The 13,100-nt window shown below is 39.9% G+C and overlaps 1 protein-coding gene across 1 annotated transcript in view; it reads right to left on the reverse strand.

Annotated features, from left to right (window-relative positions):
• FAM227A (family with sequence similarity 227 member A) overlaps nucleotides 1–10,396 on the reverse strand; it is a gene marked incomplete at its 5' end in the record, with an annotated part of 79,190 nt that extends 68,794 nt beyond the window's left edge. The window contains 2 exons of the mRNA XM_082635297.1: nucleotides 2,337–2,419; nucleotides 10,255–10,396. Of these exons, the coding sequence (XP_082491423.1) occupies nucleotides 2,337–2,419; nucleotides 10,255–10,396 (225 nt within the window). The remainder of the gene's footprint in view (nucleotides 1–2,336; nucleotides 2,420–10,254) is intronic.
• Nucleotides 10,397–13,100: the final 2,704 nt, after the last annotated feature.

Here is a 13,100-nt window from a genome sequence, read left to right on the forward strand (position 1 = left end):
TCAGATCCAGGAAAGTTATCAGGGATAAAGAGGGGCATTATATAATGGTCAATACACCAAGAAGACTTAACAATCTTAATGTGTATGTGCCTAACAACAGAGCATCAAAATACATGAGGCAAAAAAAGAATTGCATGGACAATGAATCCATTGATGAATCTACTATAATAGTTAGAAACTTTAATACCCCTCTGTTAGAAAGGGACAGATCCTGCAGACAGAAAATTAGTAAGAAAATAGCTGAACTCAACAGCATCATCAATCAACTGGATATGTGACCTTTCCTATAACCAACAATGAACATGTGGAATTTGAAATTAAAAACACAATACCATTTACATTAACAAAAAAGTGAAATATTTAGGTATAAATCTAATAAAATATGTACAAGATTAAAATAAGAAAAACTACAAAACTGATGAAAGAAATTAAACAACTAAATAAATGGAGATATTCCATGTTCACAGATGGAAAGCCTCAATATTGTCAAGACGTCAGTTCTTCCCAACTTGATCGATGAAGTCCCAATCAAAATCCCAGAAACTTATTTGTCGATATTGACAAACTAATTCTAAACTTTACATGGAGAAGTAAAAGACCCAGAATAGCAAACCCAGTATTGAAGGAGAACTGACACTACTTGACTTCAAGACTTACTTACTATAAAACTACAGTAATCAAGACAGCATGGCATTGGCCAAAAAAACAGACTAATAGATCAATGGAACAGAATAGAGAGTCCAGAAATAGACCCACATAAACAAAGTCAATTGACCTTTGACAAAGAGGCAAAGGCAATACAATGGAGCAAAGATAGACTTTTCAACAAATGGTGCTCGAACAACTGAACATCCAAACGCAAAATAACGAACCTAGACACAGACCTTACATCTTTCACAAAAATTAAGTCAAAATGGATAATAGACCTAAATATAAAACTCCTAGAAGATAACCTAGATGAGAAAACCTAGATGACCCTGGGTTTTGCAATGACTTTTTAGATACAACATCAGAGGCATGATCCATGAAAGAAATAACTGATAAGCTGGACTTCATTAAAACTTAAAACTTCTGCTCTGCAAAGGACAATGTCAAGAGAAAAAGAAGACCAGCCACAGACTGGAGAGAATATTTGCAAAAGATACATTTGATAAAGGACTGTTATCCAAAATATACAAAGAAATCTTAAAACCCAACAATAAGAAAACAAACAACTCAATAAAAAAATGGGGCAAACACCTCAACAGACACCTCACCAAACAAGATATACAGATGGCAAGTAAGCATATAAAAAGATGTTTAATATCACGTTATTAGAGAACTGCAAATTAAAACAATGAGACATCACAGTATACTGGTTAGGATGGCCAAAATCCCAAACACTGACAACACCAAATGCTGATGAGGCTGTGGAGCAACAGGAACTCTCATTCACTGCTGGTGGGAATGCAAAAGAGCACAGCCACTTTGGGAGACAATTTGGCAGTTTTTTACTATACTAAACATACTCTTACCATATGGTCCAGGATTCATGTTCCTTGGTATTTACCCAAATGAACTGAAAATATATGTCCACACAAAACCCTGCATATGAATGTTTATAGAAGCTTTATTCAAAGTTGCCAAAACTCAGAAGCAACCAACATGCCCCTCAATAGGTTAACAGATAAATAAACTGTGGACATCCAAACAACAGAATACTATTCAGTGCAAAAAAGTAATGAGCTATCAAGCCATGAAAAGACATGGAGAAACCTTAAAGACATATTACTAAGTAAAAGAAACCAATCTGAAAAGGTTACATACTTTATGATTCCAACTCTGTGACATTCTGGAAAAGGTAAAACTAAGGAGATAGCAAAAGATCAGCGGTTGCCAAGGACTGGGGGGAGAGAGGGATGAATAGCAGCACAGAGGATTTTTAAGGCAGTGAAACTATTCCGTATAATACTATAAGGGTGGACACATATCATTATACATGTGTCCAAACTCATAGAATGTACAGCACAAGGAGAGAAACCTAATGTAAACATGGGCTTTGGGTGAATGTGATGTGTCAATTTAGGTTCATCAATTATAATAAATGTTCCACTCTGGTGATGGGGAGGTTGTGCATGTGTGGGGACGGGGAGGGGTATGTGGGAACTCCGTACTTTCAGCTCAGTTTTGCTATGAACCAAGAATGGCCAAAACCAAGAATGTCTCTAAGAATAAAGTTTATTAATTTAAAAAATATACCTTTGAGACTTCTATTGTGCAAATGTGCTTTCAAATAAGTAGAGGGGCCCCTAGGGCCCTTCCTTCCTGGAGGCCTTGCCTCAGCACACATAACTTACCAGGCTGTGCACCAATGGGTTGGGACTCAGATCTGTCTCAGCAATCTCTTGGTTCACCTGCTGTATGGAGCCAGTGCAGCAGGCTGGGAGGTGAGTCTGTTAAGGAAACTTTCTGGCTGATGATTACACACAAATAGAACAGGATGGGGGAGCCTGGAAAGAACAGCAGCTCACTGCCTTTCTGTGCTGTCTTTTTTTTTCTTTTCCCACAGTTCATTTATTTATTATTTTTTTAATTTTTTAATTTTATTTATTTTTTTATACAGCAGGTTCTTATTAGTCATCAGTTTTATAAACATCAGTGTATACATGTCAATCCCAGTTGCCCAATTCATCACACCACCACCCCCAACCCCGCTGCCGCTTTACCCCCTTGGTGTCCATACGTTTGTTCTCTACATGTGTCTCAATTTCTGCCCTGCAAACTGGTTCATCTGTACCACATATATGCGTTAATATACGATATTTGTTTTTCTCTCTCTGACTTACTTCACTCTGTATGACAGTCTCTAGATCCATCCACATCTCAAAAAATGACCCAATTTCATTCCTTTTTATGGCTGAGTAATATTCCATTGTATATATGTACCACATCTTCTTTATCCATTCATCTCTCGATGGGCATTTAGGTTGCTTTCATGACCTGGCTATTGTAAATAGTGCTGCAATGAATATTGTGGTGCATGTGCCTTTTTGAATTATGGTTTTCACTGGGTATATGCCCAGTAGTGGGATCGCTGGATCATATGGTAATTTTATCTTTAGTTTTTTAAGGGGCCTCCATACTGTTCTCCATAGTGGCCGTATCAATTTACATTCCCACCAACAGTGCAAGAGGGTTCCCTTTCCTCCGCACCCTCTCCAGCATTTGTTGTTTGTAGATTTTCTGATGACTCCCATTGTAACTGGTGTGAGGTGGTACCTCATTGCAGTTTTGATTTGCATTTCTCTAATAATTAGTAATGTTTAGCACCTTTTCATGTGCTTCTTGGCCATCTGTATGTCTTCTTTGGAGAAATGTCTATTTAGGTCATCTGTCCATTTTTGGATTGGGTTGTTTTTTTTAATATTCAGCTGCATGAGTTGTTTATATATTTTGGAGATTAATCCTGTGTCCGTTGATTCATTTGCAAATATTTTCTCCCATTCTGAAGGTTGTCTTTTTGTCTTGTTTATGGTCTCCTTTGCTGTGCAAAAGCTTTGGAGTTTCAATAGGTCCCATTTGTTTATTTTTGTTTTTATTTCCATTACTCTAGGATGTGGATCAAAAAAGATCTTGCTGTGATTTATGTCAAAGAGTGTTCTTCCTACGTTTTCCTCTAAGAGTTTTATAGTGTCTGGTCTTACATTTAGGTCTCTAATTCATTTTGAGTTTATTTTTGTGTATGGTGTTTGAGAGTGTTCTGATTTCATTCTTTTACATGTAGCTGTCCAGTTTTCCCAGCACCACTTATTGAAGACAGTGTCTTTTCTCCATTGTATATCCTTGCCTCCTTTGTCATAGATAGTTGACCATATGTGTGTGGGGTTATCTCTGGGCTTTCTATCTTGTTCCATTGACCTATGTTTCTGTTTTTGTGCCAGTACCATATTGTCTTGATTAGTGTAGCTTTGTAGTATAGTCTGAAGTCAGGGAGTCTGATTCGTCCAACTCCTTTTTTTTCCCACAAGACTCCTTTGGCTATTTGGGGTCTTTTGTGTCTCCATACAAATTTTAAGATTTTTTGTTCTAGTTGTGCAAAAAAGGCCATTGGTGACTTGATAGGGATTGCATTGAATCTGTAGGTTGCTTTGGGTAGTATAGTCATTTTCACAATATTGATTCTTCCAATCCAAGAACATGGTATATCTCTCCATCTGTTGGTATCATCTTTAATTTCTTTCATCAGTGTCTCGTAGTTTTCTGCATACAGGTCTTTTGTCTCCCTAGGTAGGTTTATTCCTAGGTATTTTATTCTTTTTGTTGCAATGGTAAATGGGAGTGTTTCCTTAATTTCTCTTTCAGATTTTTCATCATTAGTGTATATAGGAATGCAAGAGATTTCTGTGTATTAATTTTGTAAACTGCAACTTTACCAAATTCATTGACTAGCTCTAGTAGTTTTCTGGTGGCATCTTTAGGATTCTCTATGTATAGTATCATGTCATCTGCAAACAGTGACAGTTTTACTTCTCCTTTTCCAATTTGTATTCCTTTTATTTCTTTTTCGTCTCTGATTGCCATGGCTAGGACTTCCAAAACTATGTTGAATAATAGTGGTGACAGTGGACATCCTTGTCTCGTTCCTGATCTTAGAGGAAATGCTTTCCGTTTTTCACCATTGAGAATGATGTTTGCTGTGGGTGTGTCATATATGGCCTTTATTATGTTGAGGTAGGTTCCTTCTCTGCCCACGTTCTGGAGAGTTTTTATCATAAATGGGTGTTGAATTTTGTCAAAAGCTTTTTCTGCATCTATTGAGATGATCATACGGTTTTTATTCTTCAATTTGTTAATATAGTGTATCACATTGATTGATTTGCGTTTATTGAAGAATCCTTGCATCCCTGGGATAAATCCCACTTGATCATGGTGTATGATCCTTTTAATGTGTTGTTGGATTGTGTTTGCTAGTATTTTGTTGAGGATTTTTGCATCTATATTCATCAGTGATATTGGCCTGTAGTTTTCTTTTTTTGTGACATCTTTGTCTGGTTTTGGTATCAGGGTGATGGTGGCCTCATAGAATGAGTTTGGGAGCGTTCCTTCCTCTGCAATTTTTTGAAAGAGTTTGAGAAGGATGGGTGTTAGCTCTACTCTAAATGTTCGATAGAATTCACCTGTGAAGCCATCTGGTCCTGAACTTTTGTTCGTTGAAAGATTTTTAATCACATTTTCAATTTCATTACTTGTGATTGGTCTGTTCATATTTTCTGTTTCTTCCTGGTTCAGTCTTGGAAGGTCATACCTTTCTAAGAATTTGTCCATTTCTTCCAGATGGTCCACTTTATTGGCATAGAGTTGCTTGTAGTAGTCTCTTAGGATGCTTTGTATTTCTGTGGTGTCTGTTGTAACTTCTCCTTTTTCATTTCTAAGTTTATTGATTTGAGTCCTCTCCCTCTTTTTCTTGATGAGTCTGGCTAATGGTTTATCAATTTTGCTTATCTTCTCAAAGAACCAGCTTTTAGTTTTATTGATCTTTGCTATTGTTTTCTTTGTTTCTATTTCATTTATTTCTGCTCTGATCTTTATGATTTCTTTCCTTGTGCTAACTTTGGGTTTTGTTTGTTCTTCTTTAGTTCCTTTAGGTGTAAGGTTAGATTGTTTATTTGAGATTTTTCTTGTTTCTTGAGGTAGGCTTGTATAGCTATAAACTTCCCTCTTAGAACAGCTTTTGCTGCATCCCATAGGTTTTGGATCATCGTGTTTTCATTGTCATTTGTGTCTAGGTATTTTTTGATTTCCTCAGTGATCTCTTGATTATTTAGTAACGTATTGTTTAGCCTCCATGTGTTTGTGTTTTTTACATTTTTTTCCCTGTAATTCATTTCTAATCTCATAGCATTGTGGTCAGAAAAGATGCTTGATATGATTTCAATTTTCTTAAATTTAATGAGGCTTGATTTGTGACCCAGGATGTGATCTATCCTGGAGAATGTTCCGTGCGCACTTGAGAAGTAAGTGTAATCTGCTGTCTTTGGATGGAATGTCCTATAAATATCAATTAAATCTATCTGGTCTATTGTGTCATTTAAAGCTTCTGTTTCCTTATTTATTTTCATTTTGGATGATCTGTCCATTGGGGTAAGTGAGGTATTAAAGTCCTCCACTATTATTGTGTTACTGTCAATTTCCTCTTTTATAGCTGTTAGCAGTTGCCTTACGTATTGAGGTGCTCCTATGTAAGGTGCATATATATTTATAATTGTTTTATCTTCTTCTTGGATTGATGCCTTGATCATTATGTAGTGTCCTTCCTTATCTCTTGTAAGATTCTTTATTTTAAAGTCTATTTTATCTGATATGAGTATTGCTACTCCAGCTTTCTTTTGATTTCCATTTCCATGGAATATCTTTTTCCATCCCCTCACTTTCAGTTGTTTGTGTCCCTAGGTCTGAAGTGGGTCTCTTGTAGACAGCATATAGATGGGTCTTGTTTTTGTATCCATTCAGCAAGCCTGTGTCTTTTGGTTGGAGCATTTAATCCATTCACGTTTAAGGTAATTATCGATATGTATCTTCCTATGACCATTTTCTTAATTGTTTTGGGTTTGTTTTTGTAGGTCCTTTTCTTCTCTTGTGTTTCCCAGTTAGAGAAGTTCCTGTAGCATTTGTTGTAGAGCTGGTTGGGTGGTGCTGAATTCTCTTAGCTTTTGCTTGTCTGTAAAGCTTGTGTTTTCTCCATCGAATCTGAATGAGATCCTTGCCGGGTAGAGTAATCTTCGTTGTAGGTTCTTCCCTTCCATCACTTTAAGTATATCATGCCACCCTCTTCTGGCTTGTAGAGTTTCTGCTGAGAAATCAGCTGTTAACCTTATGGGAGTTCCCTTCTATGTTATTAGTCGTTTTTCCCTTGCTGCTTTCAATAAGTTTTTCTTTGTCTTTAATTTTTGCCAATTTGATTACTATGTGTCTTGGCCTGTTTCTCCTTGGGTTTATTCTGTATGGGACTCTCTGTGCTTCCTGGTCTTGGGTGGCTATTTCCTTTCCCATGTCAGGGAATTTTTCGACTATAATCTCTTCAAATATTTTCTCTGGTCCTTTCTCTCTCTCTTCTCCTTCTGGGACCCCTATAACGCAAGTGTTGTTGCATTTAATGTTGTCTCAGAGGTCTCTTGGGCTGTCTTCATTTCCTTTCATTCTTTTTTCTATATTCTCTTCCTCAGCAGTGAATTCCACCATTCTGTCTTCCAGGTCACTTATCCGTTCTTCTGCTTCAGTTATTCTGCTATTGATTCCTCCTAGTGCAGTTTTCATTTCAGTTGTTGTATTGTTCATCTCTGTTTGTTTGTTCTTTTATTCTTCTAGGTCTTTGTGAAACATTTCTTGCATCTTCTCGATCTTTGCCTCCATTCTTTTTCCGAGGCCCTGAATCATCTTCACTCTCATTATTCTGAATTCTTTTTCTGGAAGGTTGCCTATCTCCACTTCATTTAGTTGTTTTCTGGGGTTTTATCTTGTTCCTTCATCTGGTACATAGCCCTCTGCCTTTTCATCTTGTCTATCTTTCTGCGAATTTGGTTTTTGTTCTACAGGCTGCAGGACTGTAGTTCTTTTTGCTTCTTCTGTCTGCCCTCTGGTGGATGAAGCTATCTAAGAGGCTTGTGCAAGTTTCCTGATGGGAGGGACTGGTGGTGGGTAGAGCTGACTGTTGCTCTGGTGGGCAGAGCTCAGCAAAACTTTAACCCTATTGACTGCTGTTGGGTGGAGCTGGGTTCCCTCCCTGTTGGTTGTTTGGTCCGAGGCAACCCAACATTGGAGCCTACCTGGGCTCTTTGGTGGGGCTAATGTTGGACTCTGGGAGGGCTCATGCCAAGGAGTACTTCCCAGAACTTCTGCTGCCAGTGACCTTGTCCCCACAGTGAGCCACAGCCACCCCCACCTCTGCAGGAGACCCTCCAACACTAGCAGGTAGGTCTGGTTCAGTCTCCCCTGGGGTCACTGCTCCTTCCCCTGGGTCCCGATGCACACACTACTTTGTGTGTCCCTCCAAGGGTGGAGTCTCTGTTTCCCACAGTCCTGTCGAAGTCCTGCAATCAAATCCCACTAGCCTTGAACGTCTGATTCTCTAGGAATTCCTCCTCCCGTTGCTGGACCCCCAGGTTGGGGAGCCTGACGTGGGGCTCAGAACCTTCAGTCCAGTGGGTGGACTTCTGTGGTATAAGTGTTCTCCAGTCTGTGAGTCACCCACCCAGCAGTTATGGAATTTGATTTTACTGTGATTGCGCCCCTCCTACCGTCTCACTGTGGCTTCTCCTTTGTCTTTGGATGTGGGGTATCTTTTTTGGTGAGTTCCAGTGTCTTCCTGTCAATGACTGTCCAGCAGCTCGTTGTGAGCTTGGTGTTTTCGCAAGAGGCAGTGAGAGCACAACCTTTTACTCTGCCATCTTGGTTCAGGGCCCTCTGTGCTGTCTTTTCATTTAATTATTTTCTCTGTGAACATTCACACTTCTTTTATCTTGTGTTAAATGAGTTTCTTTACAAATTATAAACAAAATTAACCATATTCTAGACACTTTGGAAAATATAAAAAGAATCACCCATTATGCTACCACCCTAACAACTTGTTAGGTTTTCGGGAGACTTCCTTCTAGCATTATGATATACACACTTTTTTACATAATTATAATGTCAGTGGATGCCTATTTTACTACTCTGACTTCTCTCCTACTCATTATTATGATTATTTTCCATAAAGCTAAATAATCTTCATAATATTTTAAATGGCAGAATACAAATCCATTTAGAGAATGCATCTTAATAGACTTAACTGTACCTTGGCTATTGAATATTTAAGTTGTTTAAATTTTTTTTTACAACTACAGATAATGCTGTGATGCACACAGTCACACAGAGAGCTGTTTCCTTCAGGTGAAGGATGCCTGGGTCCAAGGGCATCTCAACCTTGTTTATCACTGTTGAAATCGCTGCTCAGTTCAATGCACCCTCTTATTACCCTCTCTACGTTTGCATTTCTTTCTGTCTTAGCCTCAATTGGTCTAGGATATATCCTTTGTAAAAGCCCCGTAATCCTACCACTCCTCACTGCCTTCACATATAGCAGGGTTCCCTGTTACTTCCATTACCCTCAAGTGTCCTTACAAATTGGAGGATACTTGACAAATGAAGATGTCAAGGAGGGACATGACAAATCATAGGAAGTGAAATGGATTACTTAGGTTGAGGTAAGTGTAGGATTAGGAAGAAAGAGGGTACATTAGAAAAAGGCCCAGGAAAGTGAGACCCTGAAGTAGATCCTGATGGGATCATTTGTGCTCATCTTGAGAAAGGTTTCTGAGAGGCATGGAAAGTGAGGTGATGCAGAGGGATACATGCAGTTTGGTTGGCAGGAGGATGACTTGAAGGTAAATGAGCTCTATATAAGATGGAAAGACAGGGTTATTTATAACCTGAGAGGGTCTTTATTTGCTGGATGAGTTCTATGGTCCCTCAGAGACGGGATTCTGTGGGTCCCTGAGATACAAGGTTCAGGGTCAGAAGTGAGATCTGGATCAATAAAGGCAGAGTCAGAGAAGAAAGATGCTGGTAGAGCCTGGATGATGTCAGAAGGGGCAAAGTCTGGGCCCAGGTAGAGGTGCTGGCAGTGGCAGGTGAGAAGAGGAAAGGTCAAAGGGAGTAAAAAAAAAAAGAAAGAAAGAAAAAGAAAGAAAAAAAGGGAATTCCTTGGTGGTCCAGTGGTTAGGACTCTGCACTTGCACTGCCGAGGGCCTGGGTTCAATCCCTGATCAGGGAACTAAAATCCTGCAAGCTGCGATGCGGTGTGGCCACAAAAAAAAAAAAAGAAAAAAATTTTTTTAAAGTTGGGTACTCAGCTAACTAGTCTGAGGGCAGAGGTTTGGACTACAACTTAGTTTCTATCTATAAGTTTAATTCTTTGGAAGGCAGAAGGGAAAGAAAGAGACAATGGGGGAAAAAAGAACATTTTTTTCTCTTCTTCCCCATTCTTTCAACGAATATTTCCAGTATGTCTTCCTTTAGGGCTCTTTCTGATTATCTTAGTAAAACAAACTCAAGACAAACAATCCTTCACAGCCTCATATCCTTTTAAAGGACAGGTAGGGCTTAAGTAATTGAAAAAACTTAACAAACATATAAGAAACGATCTAGTAAGTGGTGTATGTTATAGACTTGAGCCCAGGTTACACCTCTGCACGGGTGTGTTTGGTCTCAATTGCAGACAGCACCACAGAAGGATACAGGGTGGACTGTCCTCCAGATTCTTCCTCATGGCATCCTTCATTGCTTTCCGTGCAGTGAATGAGACAGTCAGGTGCTCATCTACTGGCACCATTGGCAAGGCAGTGAAATTGATGACATCCATCTTCCTGAAATCAGCCATTGTCCAGTTTCTTGTAAACTGACAAACAGTAACTTTCCACTTTTAAGAGCCTCTCATTCCTCACTACAATCTTGTTTTCTGTTCCACCAGCCTCCTGGGAATCACAAATAGCATAGAGCCATCTTAGAAAGCACAACCATGCTCATCTTGTAAGCAGGGCTGATAGCGAGGCACATGCTGCATGTTAATGGGGGAATAAAGGCTTTTGTCTGAGAAGCCCTTTTTTAAAAAAAAATTTTATTGGAGTATAGCTGATTTACAATGTTGTGCTAGTTTCTGCTGTACAGCAAAGTGAATCTGTTATACATATATGTATATCCATTCTTTTTAGATTCTTTTCCCATATAGGTCATTATAGAGTATTGAATAGAGTTCCCTGTGCTATAGAGTAGGTCCTTATTAGTTATTTATTTTATATATAGTAGTGTGTATATGTCATTCCCAATCTCCCAATTTATCCCTCCCCTGCCCCTTTCCCCCTTGGTAACCATAAGTTTGTTTTCTACATCTGTGACTCTATTTCTGTTTTGTAAATAAGTTCATTTGTACCATATTTTTAGATTCCACATATAAGTGATATCATATGGTATTTGTTTTTCTCTTGTCTGACTTACTTCACTCAGTATGACAATCTCTAGGTCCTCCCATGTTGCTGCAGATGGCGTTATTTCCTTCTTTTTTATGGCTGGGTAATATTCCATTGTATATATGTACCACATGAGAAGCCCACATGTGTTCTTTGTATATAGGTACTACATTCTTAACAGAGAACTTCAAGGCGTATATACTTTTGCTTTCTACCTGCTGATCCCCACCACCCCCTGATGAGAATTATTCTGGTTTTAAAAATAAGGCGACTAGGGAATTCCTGGTGGTCCAGTGGTTAGGACTCGGCGCTCTCACTGCCAGGGGCCCGGGTTCCATCCCGGTTGGGGAACTAAGATCCCATAAGCCACACGGTGTGGCCAAATAAATAAATAAATAAAAATAAGAAGACTAGACTGCTGAAAAAACAGGGCTCCGGACCATCTAGCAAGCCAATTTCCAAGTTAGAAATGCAGTCAAATCTCTTTGGCTCTTTGAGCCTCACCTGTAAAGTCAGAGATTTGGATTAGGTCCCTAAGCCCCTTTTCAGAACTCAGATGCTGGGCTTCTATGATACTGGGTCCATCTCCTCAGCATGAGGCTCCTAATCTAGCTGAGGCTTTCTGTTCCCTTTCAGGAAACTGGCCCACACTACTTTTCCTCCTGGATTTGGAATATTCTGGCCACAGTGCTCTCCTGGGTCCTTGCTTATTGGCCAGGAGGAGTTCATCACTACCCTCTGTGGGTCCTCCCTGTCCAGAGCCTGGTGGTTTAGGCCTGGTTATAATGAAGTAAAAGACTCAGACCTGCCCTCAAGAAGCTCATACATAATGGAAAGAGAGAGAAAAGGTATAGTTTGATGGAAAACTTAACTGAGGTGTCCTTTCACCACAGTCTCCTTTCTTCTCCTTTGGTTCATGCCTTCTGCTCTGCTGTCTTCTCCCCAGCCATCCATCCTAATGCCTGCCCCACCGAACTTCTTCCTGGTCCCTGCCAGGCTGTGCGCTTTGTGCCTCTATGCCTTTGTACATGCAATTCCCTCCATTCAATCAGTCCAGGTGATATGTCTTTTTGGAAAACCTTCTTGAATTACTCCAGGCCATTAGTACCACCCCTCTTCTGTTAAGTCCAGGATTCTGCTTTCAACTCTCTATTACAGCACTTACAATACAGAACCAGAATTATTTGCTTCTACGTCTTTCTCCATTAGTCAAATTACTCTCTAGGAATTAGGTTCACTCAATATTTGATTCCATTTTTAACTCACTCACCACACTTCTTTCTGGTCCAAAGAGGCTATCCATTTTGGGCTGTCCTAAGTCAGTTGGATTGTAGGAAAGGTTGGCCCAGGCTCAGGTCAACACTATTATTTCCTGCCTCCTGCCCCTAGTCTTTAGCCATACAGGCAAGCGGGTGAGGGTAAAGAGGAGGCAGGTGCATTTTAGGGCTTCTCACTTTTCTTCCACACACCCACCCCCGCCAGCATGACTGGAAAACTCCATGCTCTCTGAAAAGCCAGGCTTAGGGGGACCCTGTTAAGAAGCCTCTTGCTTTAGCTTAACATTATTACCCATGCCTAATGGGAGAATTGAATATTATGCTTGTTAAAAGCATATGTTAAAAAAACATTTAAAATACTCTGTTCCCTTCTGAAATTTTCATCATATCATTTTAGGATAAGTATTCTCTGAAGCATGATAAGTTTTTTTTTTTTTTTTTTTTCTTTTTGCGGTATGCGGGCCTCTCACTGTTGTGGCCTCTCCCGTTGCGGAGCACAGGCTCCGGACGCGCAGGCCCAGCGGCCATGGCTCACGGGCCCAGCCGCTCCGCGGCATATGGGATCCTCCCAGACCGGGGCACGAACCCGTATCCCCTGCATCGGCAGGCGGACTCTCAACCACTGCGCCACCAGGGAGGCCCAGCATGATAAGTTTTTACTGTCACTATTTGGGGAGAAAAAATGGGTGGGGGAGCAAACTAACTTTATTGAGTATCCACCCTGTGCCCAGCACTGTGCTGTATATTAGGGGCAGGTGAGTGGAAGAATAAAAAACGTTCTGCCCTCATGGAGCACATATTCTGGCAGCTGAGATTTGAAAGTCCCTTGTTTAAAGTTAAC

Source organism: Mesoplodon mirus (assembly GCF_964341445.2).
Source record: "Mesoplodon mirus genome assembly, chromosome: 11".
NCBI lineage: Eukaryota > Metazoa > Chordata > Mammalia > Artiodactyla > Ziphiidae > Mesoplodon > Mesoplodon mirus.